At 37.7% G+C, this 15,014-nt stretch overlaps 1 protein-coding gene across 1 annotated transcript in view; it reads left to right on the plus strand.

Moving 5' to 3' along the window:
* The first annotated feature begins 927 nt into the window (after positions 1–927).
* The window catches only part of gnai2b (guanine nucleotide binding protein (G protein), alpha inhibiting activity polypeptide 2b), a 45,131-nt gene continuing 31,044 nt past the window's right edge, over positions 928–15,014 (plus strand). Inside the window, exon 1 of the mRNA XM_082136501.1 lies at positions 928–1,662. Coding sequence (XP_081992627.1) covers positions 1,545–1,662 — 118 coding nt within the window. The 5' untranslated portion in view covers positions 928–1,544. The remainder of the gene's footprint in view (positions 1,663–15,014) is intronic.

Consider the following 15,014-nt stretch of genomic DNA (forward strand, 5'->3'; position numbering starts at 1 on the left):
AGTTTTTCTAACACTTGATGGCGATGTTTGCAGATCCAAATGACAAATGTCAGATATAACAACCCAAACTTGCATTAAGTTAATTTTACATGTATCCTATTATTCTTGACTACTATTTGTCTGCATAACATGGTGCGCTTATTGTTGAATATTTTAATAGGTTTCTCCGTGGCACAAACGTGCTTTCAATTCATGATGTCCAATTCGCGAACGAGTCGTTCTTCTGAGTCGGTTCTTTTTGAATGTTTCATTCGAACTGATTCGCACAGCGCTTGTTTATCACTCAGTCTTTGGAGAGAACCGTGAGGTGAGTGACAAGTTAGAGAAATAAATTGAACCCGTGTTAAATTTAGGCTATTTTACTGAATAAAATGCCACTGAATTGATTCAAGTTTAGGCTATTTGCCATTTCCTTACAACCTTACAAAGGTAGTGAAAATATTTTATTATAAAAATATCTATACATTTAAGTAAAGCTTCTTTATAGTGCAATTGTAAACAAAGTGGCAAATCAAGGGCTATGCTAGTAAGTATAGTACCCAGGTTAGTTGTTATATTTATTTTTGTTATTAAAGCAATGTTTTTTAATTATGAAAAGAGTATTACATAGATATGATAATGTTATTATTCTTATTAAATTATATCTTTTTGTAAACCAACAGTTAAGACTGAATTGATTTTGAATTGATTTCACTAGCCAAATTTTTGTCTTTTTAGTTAAATGGTTCTTATTATGTGTCATTCTTGTTTAAACGTCAGTGTGTTAATAATTAATCATGTTTGTTGAGTGATAATTTCAAAGAATCAATGAATCATCAAGTTCATTGAACCATATGAGCAAACCGATTCTCTGTTGATTGTTCGGAATCAGTAGCAGAAAACTACTGCATTTCCCACAATTCACGGGCAGTTGTTCATCAGTGGGTGGGTGCTGCAACGCTTGGGCTTTTTCACATTCTTACGCTCTGTTTATTCCTCAGAAGAAATCAGCGCGAGTGGAGCGCGTCGCCGAACGCTGCAACGTTCTGAATTTGAATTTTTAAATATTTAGAATTTCCCTGCGCCAAGTTCGATATGCAGAACGTTTGAATTTTAAATAATAACGGGGAAAAAATCCCAGAGCTGTTTGGCGGCAGAATTTCTCAGGAGTTGTATATTATTTTCGCGTGTAAAGAAAGGCACCTGACTCAGTGCAAGCGAATGATTTTGATTTCCAGAACTGTGAGCGGTAGATGAAAGCGCCGACGCCGCGGCTGCTCTTTGATCTGAAAGGAGGCGCTAAAGGAAGGAAGATTGATTGATTGATTTGGCGGAAAGCTAAAGCAACTTTTTAATCTCGTCTAAACATATTCTAACCCTCCTGATTGATGGAGGCTCACAGGACGCGTATTTTCGGAATCAAACCTTTTACATTGTGACACTTTGCACCTTTTATTTCACATCTGTCAATCCACGCGGCGTCTTTATAGTTTACAGTTCTTGAGCGGAACGGACCGAGCTGATCTGACCCGTTCTCTGAAGTTTGACGCGCGCACGGTTCGATCATGGGCTGCACGGTGAGCGCTGAAGACAAGGCGGCCGCCGAGAGATCAAAGATTATCGACAAAAACCTGCGGGAGGATGGAGAGAAGGCGGCGAGGGAGGTGAAACTGCTGCTGCTCGGTAAGTCATGGCACGTCGTGTGTGTGTGTGTGTCATTTTTAGCAGGTCTGTGTGTTCAGAAGGCTCCCGCGAAAGATTTCGTTTTCCAGTGCTATTTGTCACATGCTTCCATAAAAACAACATGCCAGTACTTTGCTACTCGTTTGGAGGAGATAAATATATTTAGTTTGATATTGAGGTTGAGGATATATGATGTGCGGTTCGATTCGATTGGTGGTGGATGAAAACACACCAGCATCCGTCTAATGCACTGCTGCTGTCTTTCATTTGAGACTTAAAAGCACAATATTATATACAAAAAAAAATCAAGCAGTAAGAAATGTAATGTTTGTGGACATGTACCGCGAAAATACCATAGCATACCTTAAAACACTTTTGCTTTCCATATAAGATATAAATACTACCGTGTTTTATATGATAAGTGATAAGACATGTGCGCACATGCACATACATTCCGAGGTAATCATCGAAGCACATTCGAGTACCATGGTGTTTTGGATATACTATGGTAGGAGTATGGTATGAAAGTGTCATGATATAGTGATATTGGTGATACTATGGTGCAGAACATTCATGGTACTCCAAGCAAGGTACTTCCAAACGTATTATGGATTTTTTTGTTGTTGCGTAAATTATATAAAAGTACCATGAAATTACCATCTGTACCATGCTCATGACACCTTTTTAGGCATGATTTTGCATGGGGGTGCATGAAAAACCAGCCCGTCATTATCTCACTGCTTCATCAACACTGTTATGTGACATTAAATATACATTTGCAGAGTGCATAAGTGAACAGGATGCTGCATATTGTGTGTCATAGTTATATCATCATTATCAGTGATGTTTTTATACTCTTGTTTCATTTAGTGTCGTTTAGCTTTTTCAGGTCAATTGCAGATGTTCTCCAATATAACCACCTGCAATAATGCATTATGTAACTCTTCTACTATACGTCCATTAGCTACTCACCTCTGCATTGGGAATAAAAACACTTATAAATGTTTAATTATGTGGTTTCCATGGATGCTGCATTGTCCCTTATGCTCATGTATTTAGGCCTTGTCATAAATAATCTCAGCTCTCTTGTTGTATCAAAAGCTTGGCATTAAATGAAGTAAACAGGCATCCAAGATACAATGCTGTTTGACTTTTAAGCAAGACGACCAGGTTAGGAATAAACGAGCCTGCAGGTAGTGCACTTGTCGAGTAACCCTGCTGTGAGAATCAGATAAGTACAGCTCTAAACAAAAGACTTCACCATTCAATTATACTTCATTAAAGCTGAGTTCTCCCATAACCAATCCATTTTTATTCTGTCAGGTCCATTGGTGGTAAATGAAAGCGTGTTGGATTCTGAAAATTACTTTGGGGTGGGGGGTTTTGGATGGGGGGGTACTGTACGATTCTGTAGTTAATGTATGTTGATACACATCTGTTTAAAAGTCAGTGGATGTTCTGGTAAAATACCTGGATCAACAAAATGATTAGTACAAAAACAGACTTTACAGTCCATTAGATATGCTGCAGTATGAGTGATGTTCGCAATTGCAGTGGGTTTTTTGTGGCCCATAGTAGACCTTAGGTTAGATTTAACACGGATGAAAACGAGGCTGACTTACAAGCACTGTATAAAGGTACTAGATCATGTAATTTTCACATCTTTCAAATTTGTTTTATGAAGTAATTGTCCACTGACTTACTAATACATCATTTGTTTCATTTACTGGATGAATCAGCATTTTTTTGAACGAATCTCTTGAATGAATGATTCAATGAATGACACATTTTTTAATAGACAGCCGAATCGTGGTAATTTAGGAAGAAGATTGTGGGTGTTTGAATTGAGATCACAATCTTTTTATGATTAATCGCACAGCTCTACTGTTTGACAAGGATGTCTGTAGAATTTCTTGCAGGGGTTCAAGGATAGGCCAAGATATCTCAAAATTACCAAATATTGTCTGATTCATTAGCCTGCCTGATATATCAGAATATTTACCATGTGTAAAATCACATGTAGTCTGGTTAACGTTGCTCACTACAGTATGATATTGAATGAGTAAGCTGTTGCCTTAGTAAACCTTGAGCCTGAATTTATGACCTATCAGGACATTTCGTTTAAGTTTGGAAGTATCAGATTTTGTAATTAAAACAGATTATAAGACTGTTAATCTCTTAAAGTTAGTGTAGCTGCTTAAACTGTGGCCTAATTCTGCATGGAGTCTCTATCCTCACACTTCAGTGCCGCCACGCCACCCTGAGCTGGAGCGTTTGTGTCCTGTATGTCATATCCTGTTAGTGGCGCAGCATGTGTGCTCTGATGCTGACAGCGTGGGGACAGGTGTGACAGCAGCGCTCTCCTCAATACGCTTTACCCTACGGAGAGAGCAAGCAGGAGTGAGAATACAGGGAGAACATGCCTGGGGAATAGGGGAGACAGACTTTAGATGTAATCAAAAAATTGGATGAATTTAGCTTGACACTGATTCCCCCTAGGTAACTCATAACATGATGTTCAACTATAAAATATCTCTATGTAAAAAATAAAAGCAATCTAGAAAGCACATATGCTACATTATTTAGGTCTCAGGCTCACAGTGTTAAATCAGAAATGAGACACTCAAGCTCTGACTAGTACAGTGTAAATAGGGATTTCCACACACCAGTGTTTACTGAGCTCCCACTAATGACTTCATACGGTCAGGTCTGAAAATGATAGATGACCACAGCAATAATCTCATGCTGTTATATCCTGTAAACACAGTGCAATTTCTCGTCAGCACCATATTCTGCCTTATTCAGCGTTTTCACAATATTGCTAAACGTACATCAACATCATCAGTTTGAAACATTCTGGATGTGAAAATGATGCTGGCTTGGTTACTTTCCATTGTTTACTGACTCAAATCCATCATCTGCCTTGGGTTGTACAGGTAGTCGGTTTAAACATTTCACATTAGTATAAAAACAACTCCAGCACTTTCAATGTAGAAATGGAGAAAAACAATTATCCAAATATGATGATGCACTCAAATGCATTTACGTTTACATGCTTTTACTTTATATGTTACCAGGAAATTGACCATAATCAGAATACAATCATGCATTGAAGGCACTCAATGTACTGTTCAATATAGCAATGTTTCTGTACATTTCTAATTCAATCTGGTTTGCAAGACAGATAATTGTTTATGATGACTGATTTTTAGACTTAATTACTTCAGTGTAATTTTAATCAAATTAAATAATTAGAAGCTGATTGAGTATATGTTCAAGTATAAGAATATTCTCTCATTGCTGTGCATTGTGGGATTGCTTTATCTGCAATGAATATTGAACATTTTCTCAGTTTTTCCAGAATGAAGCATTTTACAAGCAGTGTAATCTGTCGTCTACAAATTGAGAACCACACCTATGATATGACGCCTACAAATGTTGTCTTGCTGGGAATCTCACTAGGTTTATGTAACAGAACTGTGGTTCAGACAGGTTTTTCATAATCATTTTTCCTAATAGCCTCTTTCACTCCTTACTCAGTATGCGTCACAAGTTTGAAACCACGCTGGTCAGAATTATTGACCTTGCCTCCTCTTCATGTCTCTGCTGTTTATGAGCAACTCACCATTATGACACATGTCTGGTGGTCATGGATACTCCAGACTCTTATCAGTTGGGTTTAATTAAAAAAGTTGGCTGCCATGTGAATGCCAGGAATATCCTTGAGTCAGGTTTTTTTTTTAACCCTCCAGAATCCTCCCACGACATCGACTGCAAGTGTTGAATCCCCAAACAATTGTGAAGTCAAGGTCATCATGACACAGACTCAGAGCGGAAAGTACTTTGTGGTCTTGTGTTTATGTAAACCGAGCTTCTTTAAACTCTTTCCTCATCATGCCTGACCGTTTCAGGTGTACTAGGTTGGCAAAACTCAAGGAAATTTTTGTCTTTGAGGACAAGAATGACGAGCACTTTCTTTGGGTTTAGCTTTTTTGAAAGGAGAATGGCCAGCGGCGGCAGTTACATCACATAACTAATGGAATTGTGCCACAGAATGGGGGCAAGTGACTATCAGGAGGGTTCATGTGCTGGAAGCTACTGTTGTAGACACTCATTTTGAAGGGGATATTCTGGACTCTTTTATGCAGGTCATTTTTTGAGACATTTCTATGTGTAAATTACTTGGAAATCCCTGAAGAAGTGGAATTTGGAAGGTTTTAGCAGCACATCTTTTAACAGCAGACAACGGTTGGGAAATATAGCTAGAATTATGTGTTAATATTTTTTATAAAAATCATATCTCAGTGGCTATTGGGTTGGAATAATGGTAAAAAAAATACATTGTATTCCTATTAATTTTTAAAAAATATATACTTATTTCTACTCTACCTTTTTAATTATTTGTAAATAAAAAAAATTTGTATACTTTTATTTAGGAAGGTCACATTAAATTAATCAAAGATGTTTATAATCTTAGAATTTTTTTAACTTTCTATTCATCAATAAATTCTGGAAAAAAAAAAGATAATGTTTTCCACAAAAATATGAAGCAGCACAACTGTTTTCAACATCAAATCATCATATTAGAATGATTTCTGAAAGATCATGTGACACTGAAGACTGGAGTAATGATGCTGAAAATATATTCAAATTCAAGTTTTTACATTTTAAATTATATTAAATAAATTAAATTAATAATGTTATACAATATTACAGTTTTTTTCTGTATTTTTGATTCAATAAATGCAGCTTGGTTTGCATAAGACTTATTTAAAAACATAACGTTTTTACCAATCCCAAACTTTTGAACGACAGTGTATAATCAGAGGAACCAATATTTCGACCAAACAGCCATTATTGCTGATTAAATTCAAATGTACACTACAGTAAAGTCTGATGTGGTCAGATAAGCTGTTGTTTTATTGTATAGATCATCAAGAAGCACATTCTTGTAATTTCACATAAAGCTTGAAAGCACACTGAGAGGCGAGTGTTTTGGGATAAAAGTTGGTGTATCTGTTGTTAAAAACCTAGAAGGCAAGTGGCTTCAGTGATTTATCTGCTGCACTGAGTGTTCTGAGTCATTGTGTTGTGTCTGTGTAACTCTGGCTCATGATGTTTTGAGGGGTAGGAAAGAGCAGAGGTCAGAGTCGGATATTCCTGTCAGGAGACGTCAAGCAAACAGCGACAGTCCCAGACAGTGATAAAACGGCACCTTCTCCTCTTACCTTCAGATAGAGTGCAAAAACAGCTCGCCAAGGTGACTCCTCGCAGAACAGGTGACAGCTTCCTGCACACACTTACATCTTCAACATTCACACACACACACTTGACTTCAGAATGAGTCTGTGTCCTCCAAAAACCTGCACATTTGAAAACAGACGTCTGGCTTTATAGGTTTCCTATTTCAGCTCGTCTCAAAGGTCTTACATCAACCTTGCCCAACTTGAAAGTGTCTCCTGTTCTTTCATTGAATGATGTCAGATCTTCAAGTCTCAGCATGCCCTGAAATATACCAAAAGTTGGTGTTGCAAGTGGTCCTTTAAAACTTGAAGAAACCTTGAGTTTTATGGCTATGTTGTGCTTTTTGTTTGCTTAATGTTTTATGAAAAAATAATTGATATAACTCAGAAGCCATACGATAGCTTTGTGTGATGAACAGAGCAATGCTTAAGTTGATATTTACTGAAAATCATTGCCACAAATCTAATTTGTGTATGCACATATTAAAACTTAATGAATGCATTAATAGGTCACAAGACACAGTGGCCATTGGCACCATTGACATCACACCTGTTACGTCAACAGAAAATATGTTTTCAGGACTGACGAACTGTGCAATATGGGTCGATTTAGTTTTCATGTTGTCTTTGATGTGTGCTGAGATCAGTCACAGAAGATGTTCTCTCTTGTTTAGTTGTTTAGGGCAGCTCTACAATAGTTGTTCCTTTGTTGTCGTGTGTATTATTTGGGATGTTGTGCATTTATTGATCTCAGCCTATTGGGGCTAACATGCTTGCAGCCATTTACCAGCGACCTGCTGTGCTGTTTCTGTCATTAAAGGCTGAATACATCAGCTGGTTTGCCAGTTTCTCTCACACTCATTGTCAGTCCATTTTCATTCCTGCAAAGCTCAGAAAATAGACATAACCTCCTGTAGCCCGTATTATAATCTGTGCAGTGAAGTTGAGAGCATGTAAAATCGAGTGAAGAGAAGAAATCAAAAAAATCCATCTTAACACAAAGAAGATTTACCTAGCGTATATGTACTACCGTCCGTTCAAGATGTTGGGGTTGGTAAATTTTTTTTTTTTTTTTTTTAAATGATTTTGAAAGAATTTTCTTATTCTCACCCAGGCTAAATTTATTTGACCAAAAATTATGTAAAAAGAGTAATAATTTTCAATTTTAAGTGCATGTCTGTGTGAGGTTCTGCTAACACAAAAGCTGTTGTAGCTCCGCCCTCTGTTCTGGGAGCAGCAGCTCATTTGCATTTAAAGGGACAGACACAAAAACAGAGCGTTTTTACTCACCCTCAATAAGTGACAACTTTAACATGCTATAAAAAAATATCTTTGGGGTATTTTGAGCTAAAACTTCACATACACACTCTGGGGACACTTATTTTACCTCTTGTGAAAAGGGCATTATACCTATACCTTTACACCCCTTTAATGAATACAAAGCTCAAAAGAACAGCATTGATTTGAAATAGAAATCTTTTGTAACATAATTCACTTGTCACACATTTCACATGTGATCACATTGATTTCGTAGTATGTGAAAGTGTGTGTTCTACATGTGACCACATGTTTTTGCACATGTGAAATTCGTGTGGTTTTTCTTAAAGGATACAGTCACTTTCAATGATTTGAATGCATTCTTGCTGAAAAGTGTTAGGGTGTTTAAGACTGTGTCTTAAAGGGATAATTCACCCAAAAATTATGTTATCACTTACTTATCCTCATGTTGTTCCAAACCTGTAAGACTTTCGTTCATCTTTGGAACAGAAATGCAGTTCTTTTTGATGAAATCAGAGCTTTCTGTCCCTCCAATGACAGCTATGCTTCTACCACTTTGACGCTTCTAGAAATTCGTAAAGAGATCGTAAAACTAATCTGTATGAATTGACCGCTTTAGTCCAAATTTTCTGAAGAGACTCGATCGTTTTATATGTTGAATAGATTTAATTTAGGCTTTTGTTCACATTTAAACATTACCCAGCAAACATAAACAGAAGCAGAAAAAAAAAAACTTTGATTGATCAAAGTGTGAAAAGCTCCATAGAGATCTATTGTTCAGATTCAAGAGTTCCATCGCATCGAACATTTGCGCCGAATTATCGCGTTCAGTGTGAAAGTCCTTGTAATAGTAGTCTTTGCAGTTTATTTAACCAGCCCCTGGTGTTACACCAAATTTCCTTGTAAAGCAGCAGTCCGTTTGACAAAGTCTCTCAGTGCTTTTTTCTTCAGTAATTCTTGACCATAATTGGCGTTGGTGTATCTTCATTTGCTGATTTCTCGTCTTGCCAGACGGAATGAAGGGAACTGCGAAACCCATCTGACACAATGCCGTCGGCCCTCCGTTGAACATGGCTCTGTAGGAGTGCTCTTTGTGAAGCTCTCCTCTTTTTGAAGCACTGCTCAGAGATGTAAATTGGGCTCAGGCTCTGATTAGGGCACTTGACGGGTGGCAGTGTGGAGCCGCACTGGAGATCAAAGACCCTGGAAACGCTGAGGACGAAGACTCTTTAGACGCCAAAGCCCTAAATTGGTATAATTGATCACGGTAGTGAATGCTGTCATTATGGACGCCCTTCTCAGCGTCTCAAGAGTATTCTTTTCTTGGAGAGGACACTAAGGACATACAAGTATATAACACAATAGTTTGCCATCTGAAAAATCAGTAGATGAAATTTAAAACTGTTTTTGAAAGTAAACTGCAGCTTGAGTTGTTACTGAGCGCAGGCTTTGACACTTGGTCATGCTGGCAGTGTGAGTTCAAGTCTATTTTGCACCATTACTCAATCCTCTCCTTCCCTTTTCCGCCTATTATTTTCTGTCCTTTGACTATTACTGTCAATTAGCATTTGGCAGTTTGAACAGTCTTATATTATTGAATACTATAATTTGACACTACAATTTAATTTGCTGGAAAGACAGAAAAACTTGTTTATATATTAGGCATATTATTGGTGCTCAATTATTAATAATGGTGTAATCGGAGCTAATATTTTTGTGTTCTGTAAACGGATCCCTGGTCAAACTGCAGTCTAAAACTCCATCTACATGTGATTTGTGATAAGACTGATTTCATTGCGCATTCTGAGTGCATTTCTCTGTAAATCCCAGCCAATTTCCCCTGTACATTGTGTGCTGTACATTTCCCATGCTCATCACGCAATATCTATTTTCTGTCTTTCATTTCATGTTTTGGTTTCGTTCTTTATCTTGAAACAAGCCTCCTGCTGCTTACAATGAGATCATTTGATGTGGACAGAAAAAAACTAATAATTACATGGAACAAACATATGACGGGTCATTGAGGCTTATGTGTCAGATGGAATTGATCCCCCCCTCCCCCCTCTCATGTTTTACATTTTTAGTGGTGGATACTAAGCTGTGTTTTTTTTTACCAGAATTGGAGAATATGAAACTTTGAGTTTCTTTGACTCTGGCCAGTTAGAAACGCCATAGTAAGCACTGAGCAACTAGAGCTGAACATGATTTGATGTGACGTAACCTCATGTTTTGGCACACACAAGTTATTTTGTATTAATTACCATATTGAAGCGATTTGCCAGTAGCAAACTAGCAAGTCAAAGAAAGGTTTTTTTTACGTTGTTTTCCCCTTGGCATGAGTGAAAAAGTTCACAGTAGAATGTGTTTTATTGTGCTGCTGCATTGAGCCGCTGTGTGTTGTGTTGGCCTGATATCTATAGACGAAATTACGGTTTACAAACAAATGCTATCTGCAACTCTTCTGGCTTGTCTTTTTGCAGGGTGCCTAAAGAAGATTTAGTACTTCAATTAAATAGAGCAGTGTGCATCCAATTCTAGAAGTCTGTTTGAGATTTTGACTTCTTTTGATTTCCATCATTATCTGTGGATCAGGACAAATCTGCAAATCTGCTTGGATCCCTCTGCTCTAATCAGACCTGGTTGACCCGACTGATCCACGACTGGTGTCATTCATTTTGTTTGTGTTTGTTTTTGTTTTTTTTTTACTTTGAAAGCACCGTGCTGAGAAATATCAGAGCGAATACTTGAACATAGGACTGGGTGTTCCTTGATAAAAGGATAACAAAAGTTTGATAAATGTTCAATATAATGTTTATGCACTATGCAAATAGTGCTGTGCATGTGTGTTGCAGACAGTTGCACTGGTGCCAATAACTGATAAGCGCTGCCATTTCATCATGCGACATCTAAACAGCGCAGTGAGATCCAGTGAAAAACATTTGAGATCAGTGCAGAGTTCTTCCATACAAACTACAAATCAAAAGCCAGATGAAACCGTCCTGACATTCTCAGCAACACTGACTCAGAAAACAGGAGAAACTTTGAGCCTTTTCAATCCACAAATCACAAACATTTGCCAAGGATTTACTCTAGCAGACATGTGACAGAAATATGGGAAATTCATCTCAAATGGCGTTATTATTATTAATGTAAACATTAAATGTATTAAAGGAGTAGATAATATAATTACAGTATTTTCTGTTATTAAACTATAGCAGTTTTTGTGCATTTGCATTATACTAAATGTCTTTTTGGCTACTTTTTTTCATAAATTCCATAGAATCAATATAGTTACTTTTTACCATGGTGTAAAGGTAGCTATGTAAACATAGTGTGGTGAGGTGTGGTCCGTGACTTTAGTGGTTAACATGATCCAAATACAATGGAAGACCAATAGTTTATTTGAATCCTAGCTCGAACAGTAATAATATAGTCATTTCAATTCATCTTGGTCTTATTCTTTGTTTCAGAATTACTTTGTTGCTCTTTTATTTCTCAGTAAATGGTAAATAAATGGTAAAACAAAGCATGCATGTCTGTGATTGCTCAACTATATTGGATTACTGCACTATTAGCTAATCGTTGCAGCTGTAATTGTAATCTTAATGAATTATTTTAGAGTGCAGTCATCCCAAGCTGAAAGCCCACTATACCACAAATGGCGATATTCACACAAAATATGATAAGTTATTTTAAACATTTATTATACAAGTCGGGCACAAATTGTTACAGAGACAATAGATTTGTAGCATGTTGGGGTGTGTGTGTGTGTGTGTTCGCTGCTCATTTGTGATCATTTAGCTTTCACAATCACACAGCGGTTCCTCAGAGCACAGGCTTGTGTCCGAGTCGCTATGGAGACACGTTTCTGTCTGTAGCAGAACTCAATATGAGTTCAGTACAGGCCAGACATCAATGTACCTCCTCTAATTCAGCCATAACTTACAATACAATATAAAACACGCAATTCATTATATTCTGTGCTCATAAGAGTGTCCATGTGTTTAGTGCATCAGAATAGAAGTGTTAAAATTGTATGGATGAATATTTAGGCGCTATCTGGTGAGGTTATAGCATTATATTTGGCTGTTAGGTTTGAGAAATACAAGAGTTTTGTGTGATTTTAAAGGTTTTTCAATGGCGGATGCTAATATATAGATAATAGAATGGCTGATGCCAATAACTGCGATATTTATATATTTTAATTAAAAGATGGAAGATGAGACATGAAATTGTAATCAATTAATACTTATTTCAGACAATATTTCCTTTAATTCCCATCTATATATTTAGCCTGACTACGTCAGACTTCGTACTTCCGCTCAATTTCAGGTCGCTTCTGTACTCAGTCTGAGATAGCGACCTATCTCCCAGTTTTCCTCCGGCCTCAAAACAGCCGGCCAATCAACGAACAGAGCGCGGGCTGAGAGCCGGGACGTAGACGCTGATTGTACCGTGGATGCGTAGATTTACTTCACATAATCTGCAAAAGTCGTTCACAGTCATGTTCACCCCGGTATTTCGCTCGATGGTTTTGTTTTCGCATCATACATGTGTTTACAGTGGAAGTTCGATGCGGCTGAGCCGGCGCATAACACACGTCATAACCAAACGTTATGTGATTGGCTTACGGGTAACCAATGATTTTAAACTTCAGACATAACTTCAAACTTCGCATATCAAATCACATTATTTAATGAGTTATCGCATATCACATTTTTCTTTCTGCCTATCGTTCTGTCCATCTATCGTTCTATCGTTCTGTCTATCGTTCCACCTATCATTCTATCGTTCTGTCTATCGTTCCACCTATCATTCTATCATTCTTTCTATCATTCTTTCTATCGTTCCACCTATCATTCTATCGTTCCACCTATCATTCTATCGTTCTGTCTATCGGTCTATCTATACGTCTATCTGTCTACCTATCGTTGTATTGTTCTATTTCGGATTCAATGAAAGTATTCATAATATGTTTGTGCCACAGAATTTTTCTGTGCTCTTTTTAGGAATCTTGCTCTTTCATGTTATGGCATGTCTCTCTACAGGTATTCACACATTCTTCTGCCCACCACCCATTATTTCACACCTTGGGTTTTACAATACTACTATGTGTTGCATTAAAATCCCCATTGCAGCAGACCTGCCACTTTTTTTTTTTTGCCAGAGGAGATGATGTAAGGTGGTTTAATGGAAGAATAAGCAAATGAAAAGCAGCTGAATCCGGTGTTTATGGGGGCAGCTGTTCAGCACATGTGGCCAGTAGCTGCTTCATAAAGACAGAAATGCTCTTTAATCTGAGTTTGAGGGAGAGAGAGAGACGGGCAGACTGCCGTGGGTGAGTGTAGACTAGTTCCCCGCCTCAGGAAAAATACTGCGTTTCCTCCCTACACTTCCACCACCCCATTCCATTCTACGTGGCATTCCATGCTTCCTTACTTTAGCCGAGCTAGAGCAACCTTCCCAATTTTCCACTGGGGATGGGAATGTTAAGGAATTATGATTATTTAATGGCTCTGAATCCTTAAATATATATCCTTGAATAATTGGTCCTAACTATGCACAGTAGTTCACCCAAAAACTCACACACTTGTCTTTCCCAAACTCGTATGACTTGGAACACAAACGTTTTTTTTTGTTAAAAAAGGGTCTAAACAGCATTGAATTTCATTGTATGTGTGAACTATCCTTTTAAAAGTGGTATCGTTTTCAGATAGATGGATAGACAGACGGACATTTAGAACAGTTTTATACAGTGCGCTCCACATATATTGGCATCCTCCATAAATATGAGCAAAACAGACCATAGAAAAATATCTTTGGTGTTTATGGTGTTTGTTGTCTGGATGAAATATTCTATACAATCTTACTTGTGATGGAGCCTGGAATCATAACCACACCATGTTGATTAGTTTGGCCAGAGGAGAACTGGTCGCCCGACTGAGCCTGGCTTCTTCCAAGGTTTTTTTTTCTTCTCCATTTCTGTCACAGATGGAGTATGGGTTCTCTGCCATTGTCGCGTTTGGCTTGCTTAGTTGGGGACACATAATAATCATAACTATTAGTGTTTTTACTGTACTGACACTATCGGATGAGAACTATCGGACACTTCTGTACTGTAACTATCGGATAATGTTGATGAACAGATGGTGTTTGCGTGGACAATGCAACAGTAAGATGTTTTCTTGTGAATTTTGTCTTTTGAAATTGCATTTGTGGTGTCCAGTAATTCTGTCTTATCATATTCAATTCCTTCTACTACTAATAATAACTTTTGCGGTGCAGGAAGCACTATTCTCAGTTCTCTGTTTTCCACAAATACCTCATTATGAAATCGGATCGGACCTTGTCTAAAGTTATGGCTTTAATGGGCTTGACGAGAGAGCTTTTTCTCTCCGTCTTCATGCCATCCTCTTTCAGTTTGTGCAATGATTTAAAGACACTCTTTTTTTTTCAACCTTTCAACCTCAATCTTTTTGTGAATCTGTTTTTTGGTACCTCACAGGCCCAGAACAGCCGGAAGCAGCGCTCTCTCAGTTACTGGCATGCTTTTTGTGCACTGAGATTATCCATCTGGCCCTTAATTAATGGGACTTGTCTTGATATGATTAAGGGAATAGCTGAATTTGTTTAGCCAGTGCCGGTCGTGGTGATCCGTTTAGTTTCAGTATGATGATCGTGCTGAAACTGGAGGCATGATTATTGATGATATATTGCAGATTGTCAATGGTATATTTGTATTAATTGGTGGCTAGTGTCGTGTGTGTGTGTGTGTGTGTGTGTGTGTGTGTGTGTGTGCACATGCATCTGCACATGCTTGCCAGCACTTGA

The sequence above is a fragment of the Leuciscus leuciscus genome (assembly GCF_965113295.1).
Source record: "Leuciscus leuciscus genome assembly, chromosome: 14".
In the NCBI taxonomy this organism is placed as follows: domain Eukaryota; kingdom Metazoa; phylum Chordata; class Actinopteri; order Cypriniformes; family Leuciscidae; genus Leuciscus; species Leuciscus leuciscus.